Here is a 19141-nt window from a genome sequence, read left to right as displayed (position 1 = left end):
AAGGGGATGATGTAAAAAATTGTCAAATGACCCTTTTGCCCTTGTGCAGTGTTAAGTTAGATTATTCATTAGATTAAAATATATAATGACTTGGCCTCCAACTTTGATTAATTTTGTTTACAAATAATCAATAATAATTTAGTTAACTAATATAATAATTAATTATATAAAAATGTTAGGTTTAGTTTTAATTTATTTTATACCATATTTTCTTTATTGAACGGTGATTATCCAATTGTTTTGAATGGTTTGTAAATTTATTAAGTATAAAAATTTAAAATTTATTTTTTTAAAGTGTTTTTTTTTTTATAATTTTGAGTTTTTTTTAAGTGTGGATTGATAGGGTTATATGGAAGTATGGAACACATAGGGACACATGGCACACATGCACCTAATAAATTTCTTTATTGTTTACTGTTCTTGTTTTTACCCCTTTTTCTTGTTCTTGCCGAAAAGAGAGAGAGAGAGAGAGAGAGGGAGAGAGAGAGAGAACGGCAGAAGAAGCAACAGAAGAAGAAGGAGAAGAAACACCCAGTTCGCCATCGTCACCGGTCGCCGGGTCCTCGCCATCGTCACGGTATGCCCTCCCCCCCTCTGTGTGTGTGTGTGTGTGTGTGTGTGTGTGTATATATATATATATATATATATATATATATATATATATATATATATATATATATAGATATATACACATACATATATTTTTTCCGGATCTGTGTATGTGCAAGTGTGATGGGTGGCTGGGAGAAGGGGGATAAGAAGGGGTGTTTTCGTCAATTTTTGAGGGGGATTAGGGGGTATAAGATATGGACACCTCAAACCCTAGCCATGGGCAACACCCCCCAATACCCTCTTCTCTGGTGTTAGGGAAGAACGGGATTAAATAATCCCAGGCGTCAAACGGTTCCCAAACCAGGGCTTCGCCTGTGGGACCAGGTTTAAAACAGGGGTATTGTTAACACCCCTTGGTAAGCCGGCATCCAAGCAGGCTGAAGGAGATAATGGAAAAAGTACCCTTTATTTTACACCAAAACTTTCAAATCTTCGTAGGCGTTTGGCTGTTAGTAACATAATTCTTCAAAATAGCTTGTGTTCTCTCCCTCAATTCTTGCATTGCCCCTGTGCACTCGATTCTCATTTTTTGCGGATTTTGAATACCTTGGGATGTGTTTCAAAAAACGCAAAAATGTTCTCACACTCGGGCTCGTGCACCTTGGCGCACATTACGCAAAAAAAGGTAAGGAAACCGACTGTGGGTACTGCCGGGCACGTGGGGCCCACTCCGGATCATGCACAGATGATCCGAGCCATTCGATAATTAAAAAAAATAGAGTGGATCTCAGAAAAATCAGTTCAATCCGATATATACAAGTGCTCAAAATGAAAGACTGGATCGAGCACTACATGTATCGGACTGAGCTGTTCTTTAATGGGCCCACTCGTCTTTTTTTTAAAACTATTGAATGGTTCCGATTATTTGTACAAAACCCGGGCCGTCGGTTCTCACAGTTAGTTGCTCCGGTCGGTTTCCGCAGGCAGAATCGCAAATTACGGGACGTTGGTTTGGCTCAACCGCTGTAATCCGTACGTGACATAGGTTTGGCTCATACGCTGTAATCGGTTCAAGATCCCCATGGTGATGCCTTTTCGCGGTGACGGCTTCGTGTAAGCACCATCCACCACATCCCCTCTCTCTCTCCCCAGTCGGTTGAGAGAAACCCTCACGCGTTTTTCCTTGCAGAGACGAATAGCTAGTGAAGAAGAAGAAATGGCGAGCAACAAGGGCCGTCTGCTCTCGTCAATCATGAACCTATCCGCTCCAAAACTAGGTCTTCCCTACACGAGACCTGAGCCGGCGAGTCTCTCCGCTTCGAACTCGCTGACTCGCCTCTTTTGCTCTTCGACTCAGCATCCCCAACAACCACCGCCACAAGATAAACAGATCGAATCTAACAAGCCAGAAGGAGAGGAATTAGAAACCAAAGAACAGGTTCAAAACGGTGAAGTTGAAAATGAAGACGACGGCGATGAATTGGACTTGAACAAAGAGACCGGGGAGATCGGAGGGCCTAGAGGCCCCGAGCCCACTCGGTATGGCGATTGGGAGCGGAAAGGCCGCTGCTACGATTTCTGAGAATTCCTTTTACCAGTCGGTAACGGACTTGATTTCGAGTTTAGGGTTTCGATTATTTCGGTTGATAACAACATTAAATAAGAATCTCGTTTTTTTTTTTTTGGGTAATTAATAAGAATCTCGTATTGTTGTTTCTTTGTCGCTTTTTGTTCCCCTTTTAAGTGATATATCTAAATCCATGGACTTATAAAGGTGAAAAAAATGATGCAGTTGTTGCAGATACAAATGCTTTTTGGATTTGAATGTTAGATAATTTCCTTTGAATTGCAGATTCTGGATTGTGGGTTGTAAATTCTGGATTACTGTCATAATCTGTGAATGTGAAAAACTGTTTGAATTAGAAAAATGTGAGGAGCTAACTTTATAACAACTGATAATAGTTTTTGGTTTGAAGTCCTGTATTTATTAGAGTAATCGAGACTTGGCGAATAATGTTTTGGTGACTGATTGCATTTGTGGATCCAAAGTTTGGATAGGAAAGAATGTATGAGTAAGAGGCATCAAGCCAAATACTCACAAAAAGGCTCTGAAGCTGGATCCAAGATGCGGGTGGAAACTGGATTATTGGTTTGCAAAGGATAATGCAGGATGTTTCTAGTTTGGAGGCTGAAATTGGAGCCCTCAGGGATGGACTTCAGTTGGCCCTCTCCAAGGAAATGGATGGATTGGCAGCCATTTGCTTAATCACGGTTACGGACTAACCAAAACACTTTGCTTGATAACCTTATTCCGTGATTGCTGATCTTTGACGCAGCTGTTGGGAATGGAGGAGACCAATCATGTCTATCGGGAAGGTAACAAGTGCGCCAATATGCTAGGTAATATGTTTTGTGACGTTGGATTGGATTTCTGTATTTTCTACATTGCTCCGTCGTGTATTGATTCACAACTCCGCGATGACTCAAATGGGGTTGCATACCCCAGACTATTGTATGACTCTTATTTCTACGACTGCATTGTCGACTGGGTTGAATAGAAAGCCCTCTAGTGGGTAAATTCCATCACTATGGATGCTGACGTTAGAATCATGACCATGGATTGAATCCACCAAAAAGAACCATACAGTTTGGGAGGCTGGTCTTGCATATCTTGTTGATACATTTAAAGGCTCTGGAGGCATATGAAGAAATTTGATTTTTCCTTTAAACATCTCAACAACTTTGTTCATGAAAGGACTGTCACTTGGATTCACGTTGGAGGCATGAAGGCACCACCAACATCATCTTTTTCAACATCTCACTCGCCTCCCCCGCGGCCTCTCCCATTTATACCTTCCTTCGGGAAATTGATGGTAAACCCGTGAAGGCAAGAAAATTTGGCTCAAATCCACTAATGTCTCCTACGCCAACCTTTTCCATTGACAGCATGCCGAAAGAGTAGATGTTAGCTCTATAGGAAACACCTCCGATGCTTTTGTACAAGCGATTCCGGATCAATGTACCCCGAGTTCCTCTAACTGGTTCCGAACACCCTGCGTTATTAAAAAAATGAAGGTTCCTCTAGCTGCGGTCACAATGCTATCGGCGGTAGGAAACAATTTTGCACGCAGTCGGAAACTTTTGGAGTGAAATTCTTATGAAGATGAAAGTTTTCTGAGGCTTTATGAAATCTTTTCTTCCCAAGAGACGTATTCTGGAAAATCCAATTAAGAATGGCCTCCAGTCCAGTAGTAACCCAATCCGCCAAGCCCGACTGTAAATCCAAAATATTATTCGCCCGGGGTTCTGCCTGTTTAATCGGTCGAAAACGGGCCTCAAAAATCCTAAACTAATCACTTTGGGCCAGGTTATCCGACCTGACTCGTGCACACCCCTCATTATTTTATATTTAATGAGTGAGATCATAAGGGAATGGAGTCATATACAAGAGCACGCTTATATCTCTCAATAAAATATTCAATAAATCATTTACATCATGTATCAAAAATATTCAATAGACCATTTATATAATGTATAGAGTACAAGTACAAACCCGAGACATTACATCAATTATGAGAGTTTACAAGATAACCAACTTCAATAACAACCCCAAGATAATCAACTTCAAGGTATCAAGTTTGATTCTCTTTGTCAATAATTTTTGGGGTCACCTCACCCCCACGCGTAAGCGTGTGAAACGGCTGTGGGAGGAGCTGTAGGAATTAGTTCGAGATATGCACAAGTTGGCCTAGAAAATCTTGCAAAACTAACAAAAAAAAATACACCAAGTTCAATAACTCAACTAATAAAAGAAATAAGCTCATCATAAGGAAGAGACAAAGAAAGATAGTAAAATTCCCGAAAAACACTCACTTGTAGATGGAAAGATTTGAACTCTTAACTTTCTAGTAAAATGCAATAGTTCTGGCCAACTGGACTAACCCCAGTTAGTTTCAGTTAATTAAGTTTGCCCCCTCAATTTACTGGAAATGAACGTGCTTCTGACTTTTTCAAATTCAGAATTGTTCTTCCATTTTCTTTTCGAACACTTTTTGACGATCTATTTCTTGAAGAGCTTTTCCCCCCAAGTTGAAGTATTATATATATTTTCTTGTCCGTTTTGGAACAGCCTTCCCTGCTAAGTCCAAAATCTTCCATAAATTCGATAATAAATGCTTGAACAAATTTCTCTTGCATTTTACTTTTTTAATAGAGACATAATAGTTGACAACCACTGCCTAGTGCAGTGCCTCGCTTTTGTGAAAGATCTTGAGTTCGAGCCTCACAGGAGATAAGTTCTTTTGGGAGCTAGGGCTATGAATAGCCTCTAGACCTTCTGTGCTAACCCTAATACCCCCTCCTCCCCCCACTAATCCTATCGCTTGACAAAAAATAAAAGACATACCCCTAATACCCCCTCCTCCCCCACTATATCACTTGACACAAAAATAAAAGACGTACTCCCTCCATCCCAAAGTAGATGTCAATTTTTGATATCCGTGCTAATTTCAATTTCTTATATATTTCAATATGGATATAAAAAAATATGCAATATGAATCTTGTTTGATAGTTCTCGATTAGTTGTATTATATAAAGTTTTCAAACTCATGAAAAACATTATAGATTGAAAGATATTCTAAGCGATGAAAAATGACACAAGTTTCAAAAATTGTTACTCCCTCCGTCCCTTTTTAAGTGTCCTGCTTCGTAACTCCAACTTATTAAAAAGACATCATCATTACACTTTTCACATCAACTTTTTCCTTCACTTTCCCTACTTACCCATCATCATTACACTTTTACTCACTAACTTTTCAAAATAAAATCTACTTTTAGGGACAAAATAGACAATACACCAACTTTTACCTCCCTAACTTTACAAAATGGACACTTATTAAGGGACAGCCCAAAATGAAATACTGGACACAAAAAAAGGGACGGAGGGAGTATCTTTTTTGGGATGGAGGGAGTAATAGTTATCATTCCCGCCTCACTTAGGGCTGATTTGGATTTAAAAGTAGAATAGTAACATATTTGCCTTTATTTAATTTTTTTTTTGCATTTGTTAGTTTTGTGTCAAACTTTTGTGATTTAATGATTCGTCTTGGCTAGAGGAATCGAAAAGGTAAATTTTTTTGATCAAAACTCATAATTTTTTTCAAAAAGACAAGAATAAGTAAAAAAAAGAGAAAAAACTGTCTTATTGACTTATTTTTTTATTAAAAAAATTATGAGATTCGGTTATTTTTTTTATTTTTCCGATTTCTCTCGACGAGACAAATCAATAAGATACAAAAGTTTAACGCAAAACAAAAAAATGCAAATTTTTTTTGAATAAAGACAAAAAATAAGTCACTTGATTTATTAATTCAAACCTACATTTAATAATTCTGCTCTCTGGAAGACTTTGAAAAATTAATCCCAACGGGTTTGGCCAAGTGGGAACGATAAAACAATAAATGTTTGTCCTCCATGACATCGCATGTTCGAATTCCACGGAGGTCAAACATTCAAAGCCTTGGGGGACACTGGAGGGTTTTTGCCGAGTCGTTAACTTCGGGATCGAGAAATTAGTTTAGGTGTGCATAAGTGTTTAAAAAAAAAAAAGAGTTTGAAAGATTGCTCTTGTAGATACAGATATAAACATAAGTAGGACTGCAAATGAACCGAGCTCCTCGGCTCGTTTAGTAATCAAGCCGAGGTTGAACTCGAGTTTTAGGATCATTTAGTAAACGAGCCGAACTCAACACTCTAAAACTCGGCTCGTTTGTATGGGTTCGGCTCTTTTAAAGAGACTCATTTGTATAGGCCTCATTAAGTAAACTAACTTGACTCAGCTTGTTTACGAACGAGCCAAGTTCAAGCTTGAGTTTTCAGCTTGTATAGTAAACGAGTCGAGCACGAACACTATAAAGCTCGGCTTGGCTTGATTGCACCCCTGTGTTACATACGCCAACAAAAAGGTAGCCGATCTAAGAAGGAAAAAAGAAGAAGAAAATCAATACTCTTTTAACTATCTCCATACGGTCCAGTCCAGTCCATTCTAGATGACGAAGACCCAGTTTGTTCGTATACTATTTCAATCAATATATATTTTTTTTGATCAGACTATTTCAATCAATTTGTTTCTAATTGTTTAAACGCCTTTTGTTTTCTTTCATATTTTGCAGAGAAGAAAGTTTCCACACTTCATTTTTTTTTTTTGTGTGTGTGTGTATATTTTGTTTGTATTTTGGTTTTGGACATGATAATAGACTAGCTACGAACGAGTCTTCTCTGATTCAGTGGCGTCATAAGCTTTTCAACAAGAGAGAAACTCATTCACGACGGAGCCGTGACGTGTAATTTCAGTTGTTCATTTCGACAATTAATGGTTCGGATTTTAAAAAAATTATTTACGCGAAGAGTTAAACTCTTCGAGTTAGCACATCCTATATATTAGAGATGGTCGGAAAAAAATGATCGAAATAACCCTAAAACGGCATGTGCTTGTCACCAAATTAGGCATGCAGACTGTTAAACTTTCTGACACGACTCACTTTCTTTGATTGGAATTGGAATATCTATTTTTCATTTTTCACAATCCTCTATGTTTTAATACTATCAAGTATCATGTCTCATTTCTAGAGATCATTGGAAAGATAGAGATTGGATTAGGGGAAAAAAAAAAAAATTATCCTTATAAGGCATTGTCCCATAATCCCATGGGTGATCAAATAGGGATATGGGATTAGACTATGCTTGAGATTAATTGGGGTCAATAATCCAATATTTGTCAAACTATTATTGTAGCAGACTCACGATCTTGCGAATTATCTTACGTCTGTTAGACCGTAGTTTTGGAAATACTAATCCAACATTTATATATCAGACTATTATTATAGCAAACTTGAGATCTTGCGGATTATCTTACAACCGTTCGACTACTGTTTGGAAATACTACTAATTTTTGAAAAATACTTGATACAATTATTTGGACATGTAATCTAGTGGATATGGTCCATGTTCATTTATTAAAATGGACAAATGTATACTAGTAAGTCTACGTAGGGTCCACGATGTCCCTATCTCACATCCTAACATTAGTGACCTAATTACTAAATGCAGCAGCAGCCGCCTCCTCAGTATAGTATATAGTATTGTTAAGAGTGTGGATTTTATTTATTTGGCTCCATAATGCGTCCGCTTACCTTGACTTTCCTTTGCGGTCTTGTTCGAATTTAATTTAAATTTTTTTTGTTCACACTCCTTAAAATTGCACTCATCTTGTTCGGTACTTTTTTTTTTGGGGTACGTTGTTCAATACTTTTTACTAATAAATCTTTTCTATACTCACCAAAACATTAATTTTTGGGCTCTTTCTAGACGAAAACAGTCATTTTTACTGTTTAAAGCTCACCAAAACATTACTTTCATTAATTAGGAGTAATCAATAATCAAAACTTTCATTTCCTTTAGAGAGAAACTTATTTATGGAGGCTTCGTGAACAGGTTGAACAACTTGTTTACGAAGCGGCGCAATCTCATCCATCCATTTGCGCAATTAATGGCTGAGATTTGTTTTCAATTTTGATCATCAGTCGCAATTAATTATTACCGGTCATAATTGATTTTCAATCCAGACCGTCCAATAATACTTTGGACTCGTGTAATTGCCTTCCGTAAAGCATTATTTACGGAATGGTCTGCAAATAAGATTTTCTGTTTCCTTTTAATGCCATAAGCAAGAGGATCTTTCTAGACCCATTTTGATAATTGAAATCATTTACATTTTGAAACTCGTCGAGAACATTAGACACATCAAAATTCACGATAATAGGATATTGTTTGACATTATTTCAGAACACATGATTGGTATTTATAAAACCATAGATTCTAGTTCAATTAACGTTGCAATTTTCTCTTTCATAATAATCATTTTCCGAAAACATATAGAGCAAGATATTTGAACAACATGATTTTTGATGTTTGTGTTCTCGATGAGTTATAAAATATAAGGTTTCGATTATCGAAGTGGGTCCGGGAGGATTTATAAGAGCTGATCAGTCAGTGCAAGTTGATTTTGGAGTTCGGACAAGATGATCTTCCTAATCAATAACCCATCGCGCACACAGTACTATAAATATATATACTCCAACCATTCTATAATGTTTGTTCTGTCCGCAAAATGAAGATGTAAAAATAATAGAATTTTTGTAAGAAAAACTCAAAATTTTTTCAACAATTCACTAGATATCGATGAGTTCTTTTAATTTATGAAAAAAGTTCGAATTTTTTTTTGAAAGAAGTGAATTATTTTTAAGTTCTCATTTTGCGGTCCGGACAAACAATTTGGGATTGAGAGTCTATATATATAGTCCAAAACGCTAGCCAAACTCACTTACCCAAATAGCAACTCCCCCAGCAAAAGAAAATACCAACTTGCCAACCAAAATGGACACCCAAAACCCCACCACATCCTACCTCCTCTTCCTCTTTCTCTTCCTCCTACCCCTCACCACCGCAGAAACATGCTCAACCACCACCTGCCGCCGCGGCGACCCCTTGGTCCGTTTCCCTTTCCGGTTACAAAACCTCCAGCCAAACTCATGCGGCTATCCCCAGCCGGGCTTCGCCTTATCCTGCGACACCACAAACCAAACACTAATCACCCTCCCAGACTCGGGACAATTCTCCGTCCAAGGAATAGACTACGGCACGCAAGAAATCTGGATCAACGATCCGAACAACTGCCTCCCAGGCCGGCTTCTCTCCTTAAACCTCACCAGTTCTTCGTTCACCGCTGTTTACTACCAGGGCTTCAAGATGTTTAATTGCTCTATGGACTATATCAAGTATAGATTGAATCCGATAGCGTGTTTGAGCGGGGATTCCTACTCGGTTTTTGCTACTTCTTCGGATAAGGTGATTAGGAGATTGGCGTCGGCGTCAACGTGTGTTGAGATTGGGACGGTTGCTGTGCCGGTGGAGTGGCCGTTTTACGAGGCGGTCTTGTCGTCGGACCTTTCGGGGGATTTGCGGCTGACTTGGGCCGAGCCACGGTGCGGGAGGTGTGAGTCGAGGGGCGGGTGGTGTGGGTTGAAGAGCAATTCTGGCGTTGATGTTGTCTGCACAAATGCTCCTAAACGTGGTAAGATTTCTAGCTATCATGAGTTTTCAGCTAATGGTTTCTTGTTTCTTCTTCCTTAATTATCTTAAGTGAGATTCACTTCTACGTAGAGCTGCAAATGAATCGAGTTGAGGCTCGATTCATTAAAGACTCGGTTTGTTTAATGATTTTTTAGAAATGAGTCGAGTTTGAGTAAATTGTAGTTTGGCTCGTGTCTAGATATGCTCATCTTGTATGTAGGGGTTCGATTTGTTTACAGAGGCTTGTTTGAGTACTTGAACCCTCAAATACTAATCCAGCTTGAGCCTAAAACGTATCTTAGAGCTCGTCCTCATGGTTTTAAATGCATGTGCGCTTTGAAAAGCTAAATAAAAATTCTCACTCAACTTAGTCTGGTGTTATAAATACAATCAATTGAGATCAACCACATAAAAGTGTGTGTGTTTTTTTTTTTCATTCTCTTATGCCAAAGCCTTAGTTGAGGAGAAATTTTTGGGTGCAAATTAGATATTCGTTGGTACAATATAGTCATTGATTTGCTTATTACGAAATTGCATGAACATAGCCAGAGTCGAACTATCGGCCTGTAGGAGTTTACATGTTGTAGTTTGACGCCCATTAATTGATTGAGTTTTTTTTTCTTTTTTATCTCCTAAATTATGCACATTTTCTTTACTTAGTTCATAAACTATCAATTTGATGATTTTATCCCTTCAACTATCATACTGTTACCTACTTAGTCTAATAGATAATGGAAATTAGAAATTTGGACGGAAAATGTCACGTAAGGCCCTATTAGGAACCCTGTAAAGCAGATACTTGGTTATGAGAGTCTTAAGGATAAAAATTAATTATGACCCTTTAGGATAAAATGATAAAAAAAATAAGACATTCACATCGGTTTAAATAGATTAAAAATTAGAGTACTTAATTTTTTTACAAGGTTCATATATTAGAATCTTACGTGGCATTTTATAGAGACTAACAGTAGTAACACATACATATTTTTTTTAAAAAGATTGAGTTCTTTATATAGAATTTAGACTGTTTATATATTAAAAATATGGTTAAAAATTAAGCGTTCTAATTTTCAATCCGTGCGAACTTGTGCGAAAATCTTATTCTTCTGATCATTTTATGCTAAAAGGTTATAATTAATTTTTCTTTCTAGAGCTCTCATAATCAAGTATCTGCTCTAGAGGGTCTCAAATAAAAAATAGATATTTAATTATGATAGCCCTAGAGATAAAAATTAATCATGATTCTTTCGAATAATATAATTAGAAAAATAAGATCTTCGCACCGTTCCAAATGGATTGAAATTCAAGCACTTAATTTTTTTAGGAGGTTTATATACTAAAAAATATGGATACAAAATTAAGTGTTTCAATTTTCAATCTGTTGAAATTGGTGCGAATGTCTTATTTTTCTGATCATTTTATTCTAAAGGGTCATAATTAATTTTTATCGCTAAGGTTCTCATAATCAAGTATCTGCTTTATAGGGTCCCAAACAGGCCTTACATGGCATTTTCCGTTCAAATTCCTAACTTCCATTATCTATTGGTCTATGTAGGTAACGGTATGATAGTTGAGGGGATAAAATCATCAAATTGATAGTTTAGAGACTAAGTAGAGAAAATGTGCATAGTTTGAGGGATAAAAAAAAAAAAAATTCTAATCGATTTTCTTAAACGAATAAGAAAACGCTAAGCACAAGTCTAAGGGCGGTAAATAATACTATGTAAAAGGTGAATCGATGTTCATTAATATATGTCAATATCCGCGAAAGTGTATTAACATTTATGAGATGAGTATTGAAATATCAACTTATTTGGCATTATATCCATATTATTTACCGCATACCGAGCTTTGATACCAACTATAACAATCCGACCGAGCTGACCTGCTAACCTTTCCTCTAATCACGTGGCTCAAAAGATTAATCTCTAGTTATACAGTAGCTGATCGGAATCACTTAAAAATCACTTTTACTTTTCAATTCCTATTGATGTGGGACTTAGGTGGGCTCTTATAATCTCCTTACCTTAGCTGCAACGTTTCTATTGCATTGGGCAGCAATTTTTTCCTAGTGATTGAGAAAATCTATTAAATAATGCGAAAAAGATAACGCTGATTAAGAAACAACGAAAACAAGTCAACAAAAAGAAGCAAGTGGGAAATCATTGTGTTTATTGATTGGAGAGCTTATCCATACTCTGACTTTAAGCTTATTTTAATGTCAAATAGTTAAATAATTGTATTTTTTTTCAAAGTGTCAATTGAGAAGATAATTTGTATTTTGACAAAATGATGTAAAGCTCTCCGACCTGCCGAATTTCCGACCCTAGAGGAGAAAGTGCGTTGTGGCCAATTTGCCCACTCAAATTAATTGGACTCAACGCTTTCCTCACTGATCAGAGAAACCATATATATATATATATATATAGTTAGGTTCCGGTGAGAGATCCTTCATTTTATTAAAATGCGGAACTTCCCTTCCCGATTGAATTTCGATGATCCGAGCCGCTCAAAGTGATCAGAACGTGATTTTAAGGGTCCCCGTGAGAAATCAGCAAAAAAAATGACCGGGAAGGGCTTCATCCGAGCAGTTTTCATTGAACGGTTCAAAAAAAAACTGCTCGGATGACGCTCTTCCCGGTCATTTTTTTTGTTGATTTCTCGCGAGGACCCTTAAAATTACGTTCTGCACACATTGAACGGTTCGAATTTTCAAAATTTGATCGGGAAATGAAAATCCCTGGAATCCCTCACTTGAAAATTCCTATATATATATATATATATATATATATATATATATATATAGCTTTTGGTTAATTGGGTTGACTTTGGAGTTTTAAAGCTGTTTTCAATTTGTCATCACCTACCCATCCACACAGCTGCAATCGGACCATATATAATTAATGACAAGAACAAATTGTCTTCTTATTCTTCTTCTTTTTTTAATTCAAAAAGCAGTAGGTGTTATTGGATATTGTTAATGATTTTTGTTTTGTTTTTCAAATTTTTTTTTGAGATTAATCATTTAGCAGGATGAGAGGAAAACCAAATAAGACGAACTTAAGACGCTAAAGACAGCGAAAGTAAAATGGTTGCAGGGATTAGTTTGACGTACGTGTAAGCTGACTTGAGACACCTTACATTAACAAAAAAAGAACAGTGAAAATTATCTTTTTGAACTTTTTTCGTCATTTAACGAACTTTTTGAGATTTATGATCATATTCCATCTGTTCCAAAAAGAGAGTCCACTACGAAAAAACATGCGATTTTCGGATAAAAAATAAACTACTCCGATCCACTTTTGTGTTTAATTTTTTACGAACATTTTTGCACGTAATTTGGTGTCAAAGAATTATGCATGAAAGTACTTCAAATTTTTATCCGAAATTGCACGTGCTTACTCTTTTATAGAAACGGAGAGAATTTTTTTTTTATTTTTCCATTGATTAAGACGAGTAATCGATCTGAAAAACATAATGCGAATCTGAAAAAAAAAAACTAAAAATATGTTGCCAGGAGTACCAATAAATATGTGAATTTGATGCTCTCAGAAGGTGCATGTTTTGTGAATGCTTCAATGAGACTAACTAGAATCCGAAAAATTTAATTTTTCAGGACTCCCAAGGAGCGCTCGCTACGCCATAACCGTGGGAGCCGGTGTGCCCATGCTATTGTTCTGTATCGGGATTTTGTGTTTCATTTTTGGCAGGTTGAAGTCCTTTGGTAGGAGACGCGATCCCATATCTGAGCTCATGGCCTCTACAGTTGCTCCACAGCCCACCCTCGTTACAGGCCTCGACGGGCCTACAATAAACTCGTTCCCTCAAGTAGTTCTCGGTGAGAGCCGGCGTCTGCCTAAGCCCGATGACAGTACCTGCCCAATATGCTTGTCCGAGTACAGGCCCAGGGAAACGCTGAGGAGCATACCCGAATGCAGGCATTGCTTCCATGCTGATTGCATCGACGAATGGCTTCGCTTGAATGCTACTTGTCCGGTTTGTAGAAACTCTCCTGGCCGATTGTCACGGGCTCAGGCTGTGTGAATTTTGGTTTTTCTTTTTCTTTTTCTTTTGTTTTTTGCTTTCTGTTAAATGTAATTGCATTTCAAAGCTTGAGTTTTGCAAAAGGGCGATGCCTTAAAACGATCGACACCCTGGTGATTACTGTGTGTGTGTGTTGGGCTAGAAAAAAGATAGGTTTAGAAAGAAAAAGTAGACCTGGCCAATTTGTCTTTATGCTTTGTTTGGTTTGTGATTTGAGTAGTGTTTTTGAATAATGAATAGAGAGAGAAATGAGAATAATGATCAGAGAGAGAGAGAGAGAGGTAAAAAGTGGAAAGAGATAGAGTAAGAAATGAGAGTAATAATAAAAAAGGAAAAGAGAGAAATAAGAGTAATGATTGAGTTGGGAAATATTTTTTGAGTAGAATAGTGAAGTGAACAAATGTATTAGTTTCTTGCAAAATTGAGAATCATACTCGGCGAGAACATTAATGATAATTGAAATCATTTACCTTTTGGAACTCGTCGAGAACATTAGACACATCAAAATTCACGATAATAGGATATTGTTCACCGTTATTTTAGAACACATTGGTATTTATAAAACCACAGATTCTAGTTCAATTAACGTTGCAATTCTCTTTCATAATAATCGTATTCCGAAAATATATAGAGTAAGATATTCGAACAACGTGATTTTTGGCGTTTGTGTTCTCGATGAGCTATAAAATGTAAGGTTTCGATTATCGAAGTGGGTCCGGGAGGATTTATAAGAGCTGATCAGTCGGTGTAAGTTGATAATTGAAATGAGAGCAATGATAGAAAAGTAAAAGAGAGAAATAAGAGTAATGATTGAGTTGAGAAATATTTTTTGAGTAGAGTAGTGAAGTGAACAAGACATTAGTTTCTTGCAAAATTGAGAATCTCGTGATGGTAGGCTTGGATTGGAAGGAAGGGCTTCGCTTTCCGATCGCTTTTTGATGCCAGTTTGGATGAGCGTGGGCAAGTTCGGGATTCGCTATATATCTTGTTTTTTCTTTTTCTTTTTTCCGAATATGTAACAGAAGATAGAAAGACAACTCTGTACAAATCTCTAAGCAAAATAGGCTCGCAAGCTGAGATCTAAATCATTCGGAGAAATAATTTCCATTTGACCAAGAGAACGCAATTTATCAGTAAATTTTCCAAACAAACAAAGAAAGCTACATCGATCGGTACATAAAACATACAGTATGTCACATGTCAACTGCTTATATGGAGATTTCTACTTAGGCTCGACGATACAACAGATAGAGACGATATCTTTCTCACTCAGACTCAATGATAGGTTCCAACTCGTTGTTCAAAGGCCTTCCACTTGATTGTCCTCTGACCATTGGTGGATTTGAGGAGGCAAATGGATTGGGAGGCTTGATTAGAGTGTCTCCGTCTCCTTTCAGCATTTGAATCAGATAATGCATTGAAGGCCTGTCAACTGGGTACCATTGAATGCACCAAAGTCCTACAATTGCTAACTTCTTTGCGATCTTGGCATCTCCATGATCTTGAATACGTAGTCTTAGCTCTTCTCTCCACTAGCCAAACAATTGTAAATCCATTCGGGAAAGTAAATTTGGTTGGCGCTATTGACCATTACATCAAAATTCTTCTTCCCTCCTACCATTTCAAGCAACAACATTCCGTAACTATAAATATCTAGTTTGTATGTTACATTCCCGAAGTTCCTCGAGAACACTTCTGGTGCAATATAGCCAATGGTACCACGAGCAGTAGTCATGGATACAACACTTTGTTCCTTTGAACACAACTTTGCAAGACCAAAATCTGTAATCTTCGGATTCAAGTTCTCGTCCAACAAAATGTTATGTGGTTTAATGTCGAAATGAAGGATTTGTTGATCACACCCTTGGTGAAGATACTCAATACCTTTAGCTATACACATAGCAATTTCTAGGAGCTTTTTCCAACCAAGCAAATGCTTGCCGCGATCAGATATTGCAAACTTTTCCAAAGAATCATTTGGTAAGAACTCGTATATAAGAGCTCTTCTAAATCCATCAGCACAATATCCAACTAAGTGAACCACGTTGACATGGTGGATTGTACCAATTATTCCCACTTCCTTGACAAACTCTTCGCCGTTTCCCTCAGTATTATTGAGTATCTTAACCGCGACGTGAACATCATTGGAAAGTTGACCCCTGTAAACTGTTCCATATCCTCCTTGACCTACTTTGTCCTTGAATTGATTTGTAATTTTCTTGATATCGGTGTAAATGTATCTTGCCGGCTTTAAAGCTCTATAATCCTCCAAGAATCTCTCGATCTTTAGATGATCATTTCTCTTTATTTTCTTTTGTCTGTGAAACCAATACATTACAATGAGGATTACAAGAAGTAGTAATGAGCCTAATGTCACGCCTGCAATCACTGTCACCTGTAAAAGATAGAAAAGACTTGTGTTATATTTTTTCTTTATGCGTTGAAAATGGTGTTCAAAGCTTCAGCTCGACGGTTAATTTGTTTGATAGCAGAGGTGGCGCCATATATAGCTTGTGGGGAGTATTCCGTGGAATACCCTTAACTTTGATACGATATATGTCTTTTGTATTAATATTGAAAACCTGGCCAACATTGAAATGTAAAACTTGGACACTCTTCTCAAACCTCAACCGTTAAGATTATTGTCATTATTTTCGGTGCTGATTCAATTGATTTCACCGCAAAATGAAAACGATCTGTTTAATTGGTCTCACCACAAACAATAGTAAATAATAGTTCACTAATTTTAATCGGAGAAGTTAATTTAAGTTAATTTTAATCTTATAAATTCTATAGAGTTTAAAGTTCTTCAATAACTACCATCAAGAAATTTTTCTGGAGGCGCCACTATTAGTGAAGGATGTATAAGCTCGCCCAATTAATATAATAGTTGGATTATTAGGTATTCCTATATTGTCGAAATATATGTCCGAGGCATGTTTAATCTGCATCGTGAATGTTTTAAACGTACGCTAGATATTTGGTCAAACAAATGGGGCTTCCGAGTACATGCAATTCTCGCCCACATGGACCGACCCTAAATTGTGGCTCTTGAAGAACAAAATTTAACGTTAATTTTCTCATTAAGTTTTCAAGATCTATGGTGGATATGCAAATTTCCTTTTGAGACCTTCTCTGACTTGAGCATGGAAACAAAAGGGAAATAAGAAAAAGGCCGGGGGTTACCTTTTGTAAGTGGATTGAGGTCGCCAAAGCATTCAATTTCATCGCTCGTGCTGTTACTCTTCAACCCACAAAACTTTCCTTTAGCCTCGCATTTCCCACAAACCGGTTGGAGCCATTTCAACTGCAGATCAGCTGTTTGATCAAACGCCTCATAGGGAACCGATGGAACATTAAACATCTTTCTGCAAGATATCATGGACGCAGAATAGGCATTTATGCCACTAGACTCGACATAAACTTCATGACCATCGCCACTGAGGCAAGCGGCCCAAGTTGACCAGTATACTTCAAGAGACACAACCGGTCTCATTGAAGGGCAACGAATACACTAAAGTTGTACACGGAATCTGCGAATTGAAAGGGAGTGGTGGACAAATTGAGGTTTTGAAGTTGTTGTGGGAAGCAGCTGTTTGGGTCTTCGAAGTGAATCATTTGGGACTCATAATCGATATTGGTGACTAGAACTTCAACGGAATAGGGGAGGTTGAGGAGCGTGGCTCCAGTGTTTGGAGAGCAAGAGAGATCGAACCCAGGAAAGCCGCACTGAGGTGGTTGGTTGTCCTTGAGGCGGAATGGGAAGCGGATTGTTGGACCGTGTCTTGAGCATGGTGCAGCTGGGGTGCAATCGTCTAGTTGGGATGTTGAGACGTGTATGAGAAAGAAGAGAATAAAGAAGATGGACATGTCTAGTTCTTAACAAGAATCTCTCTCTCTCTCTCTCTCTCTCTCTCTCTCTCTCTCTTCGATGTGGATTTGCCGTTTATTAATCCATTCTCCTTGATCGTTTTTTTATGAAGGAGAGCAAAATGGAAGAGCAGGGAGAGAGAGAGAGAGAGGAGCTTTAATTTTGACTTGGTATAATTTTGGAGTTTTTAAATATTAATCCTAATAATTCATCCTACGTAAGTATTTATCCCACCCACTTTTAGTGGTTATTTTTTCATCCTTCCAATGGGTGAATTACCCTTCTTTCCTTTTTAATGATATATGTATGTATAGTTATATATTTGTTTCCTGTCTTGGTACGATTTGATTTTTAATGATACTTAATAGGTGATTTCAAAATGGAAAGAATGCACAATATTAGAGAATTCAATAAAAAAAAAAGAATAATTGGGGAAGAAAAAAAGAGATAAACTTCCAAAATAATCATAATTCATGATTTAATCGGAAAAAAATAATCATAATTTCATGAATACAACATGATTATAAAAATACAAATTTGAGTCATGATTTAATGAACCAAGAGGAATACACCATGATTCCAGGAATACATCATGATCAAGTCGCAACCGCTCCTCCGCCATCACCTCCACCTCTATCTCTTCCCGTCGCATCCGCTCTCATCTTCCACCTCCTCCTACACCATGAGCGATGAAATACATCATGAAACATGCTTGATACAATACACCATGAAACAAAATACACCATAAAATCTACTTGATATAATACACCATGAAATCTGCTTGATAAACAAAATACACCATGAAAAAAAAATACACCATGAAATCTGCTTGATAGAATGAACATGACTTATTTAACTTCCACGTCTAGTCTACGTAAATACAAAGAAAAAAACAAACCAAGATCCGCTCCAATCTCATATGAATAGCACGAAAAAAAATGCAGAAATAGTTTGAAAGAAAGACCGTTACAAGTAGTTGAGAAGATCTCAAACTGACTCATCTCCAACTTGCAAGGCTTTGAGCACCCGTTCAAAAATGAAGACGTCGCAGGGGATGCGAAGCATGCCTTTTTGCTCGTGACCGTACTCTTGAGCCGATCTTGTGGATGCTCTTTCTGTAAACTTCTTGTAGAGAATGCTTCAACAAGCCGATCTATAAATTTCCGTGAATGCTCTTCCGTTGCACCGGGGAAAAACAGTAATTCCTGTAAATTGATTGGAAGGTGGGCTTTGGGTCATAGGTGAAAGACGGGTTGGATGGCCAAATAGAGAGAGACGATTTGCTTGGTGATGGTGGCTGGACCATGAAAGGAATAAGATGTGGATGGACAAATGTCCATGGGTGATATTATCTATTTTCATAAGTTTTGAAATAGATATGGAAAGCGTGATTTTAGGGATTTGATAGGTATAGATATACATAAATTAAGGCACGGGACCTCCGAAGTTATTTTTCAATCCAAAAATCATTGCCTATATAGGCTCCTAAAAAATAAATATAAATCCCATAAATATAGTCCTACAAGGGTAAGATGAGGTTTTTT

At 37.3% G+C, this 19141-nt stretch overlaps 2 protein-coding genes, 1 long non-coding RNA gene and 1 pseudogene across 6 annotated transcripts in view; 3 read left to right on the top strand and 1 right to left on the bottom strand.

Moving 5' to 3' along the window:
- The first annotated feature begins 240 nt into the window (after nucleotides 1-240).
- Nucleotides 241-3137, top strand: LOC131319784 (uncharacterized). The gene is made up of 2 exons (XR_009198037.1): nucleotides 241-577; nucleotides 2602-3137. It is a non-coding gene; the product is annotated as an uncharacterized LOC131319784 (long non-coding RNA).
- Nucleotides 1599-2367, top strand: LOC131319781 (uncharacterized). The gene has a single exon (XM_058350174.1). The coding sequence runs from the start codon at nucleotides 1769-1771 to the stop codon at nucleotides 2132-2134; it is 366 nt and encodes a 121-aa protein (XP_058206157.1). The 5' UTR covers nucleotides 1599-1768; the 3' UTR covers nucleotides 2135-2367.
- Nucleotides 3138-8924: 5787 nt separating the features above from the next.
- LOC131319761 (putative RING-H2 finger protein ATL21A) overlaps nucleotides 8925-19141 on the top strand; it is an 82596-nt gene continuing 72379 nt past the window's right edge. For 3 of the 4 annotated variants that reach the window (XR_009198035.1, XR_009198033.1, XR_009198034.1), the window contains exons 1-2: nucleotides 8925-9683; nucleotides 13299-13704. Coding sequence is in view for 1 of the 4 variants with exons in the window: in XM_058350159.1 (XP_058206142.1) it covers nucleotides 8987-9683; nucleotides 13299-13726 (1125 nt within the window). In the remaining 3 variants the exon portion in view is untranslated. Of the gene's footprint in view, nucleotides 9684-13298; nucleotides 13845-19141 lie in introns of those variants that run through there. The other variant, XM_058350159.1, reaches the window with a different exon arrangement.
- Nucleotides 14801-16197, bottom strand: LOC131319765 (rust resistance kinase Lr10-like; annotated as a pseudogene).

Source organism: Rhododendron vialii, chromosome 3a, assembly GCF_030253575.1.
Source record: "Rhododendron vialii isolate Sample 1 chromosome 3a, ASM3025357v1".
In the NCBI taxonomy this organism is placed as follows: Eukaryota; Viridiplantae; Streptophyta; class Magnoliopsida; order Ericales; family Ericaceae; genus Rhododendron; species Rhododendron vialii.
The sequence above is the reverse complement of the archived record's forward strand: the minus strand, read 5'-3'. Positions and strand labels throughout refer to the sequence as shown.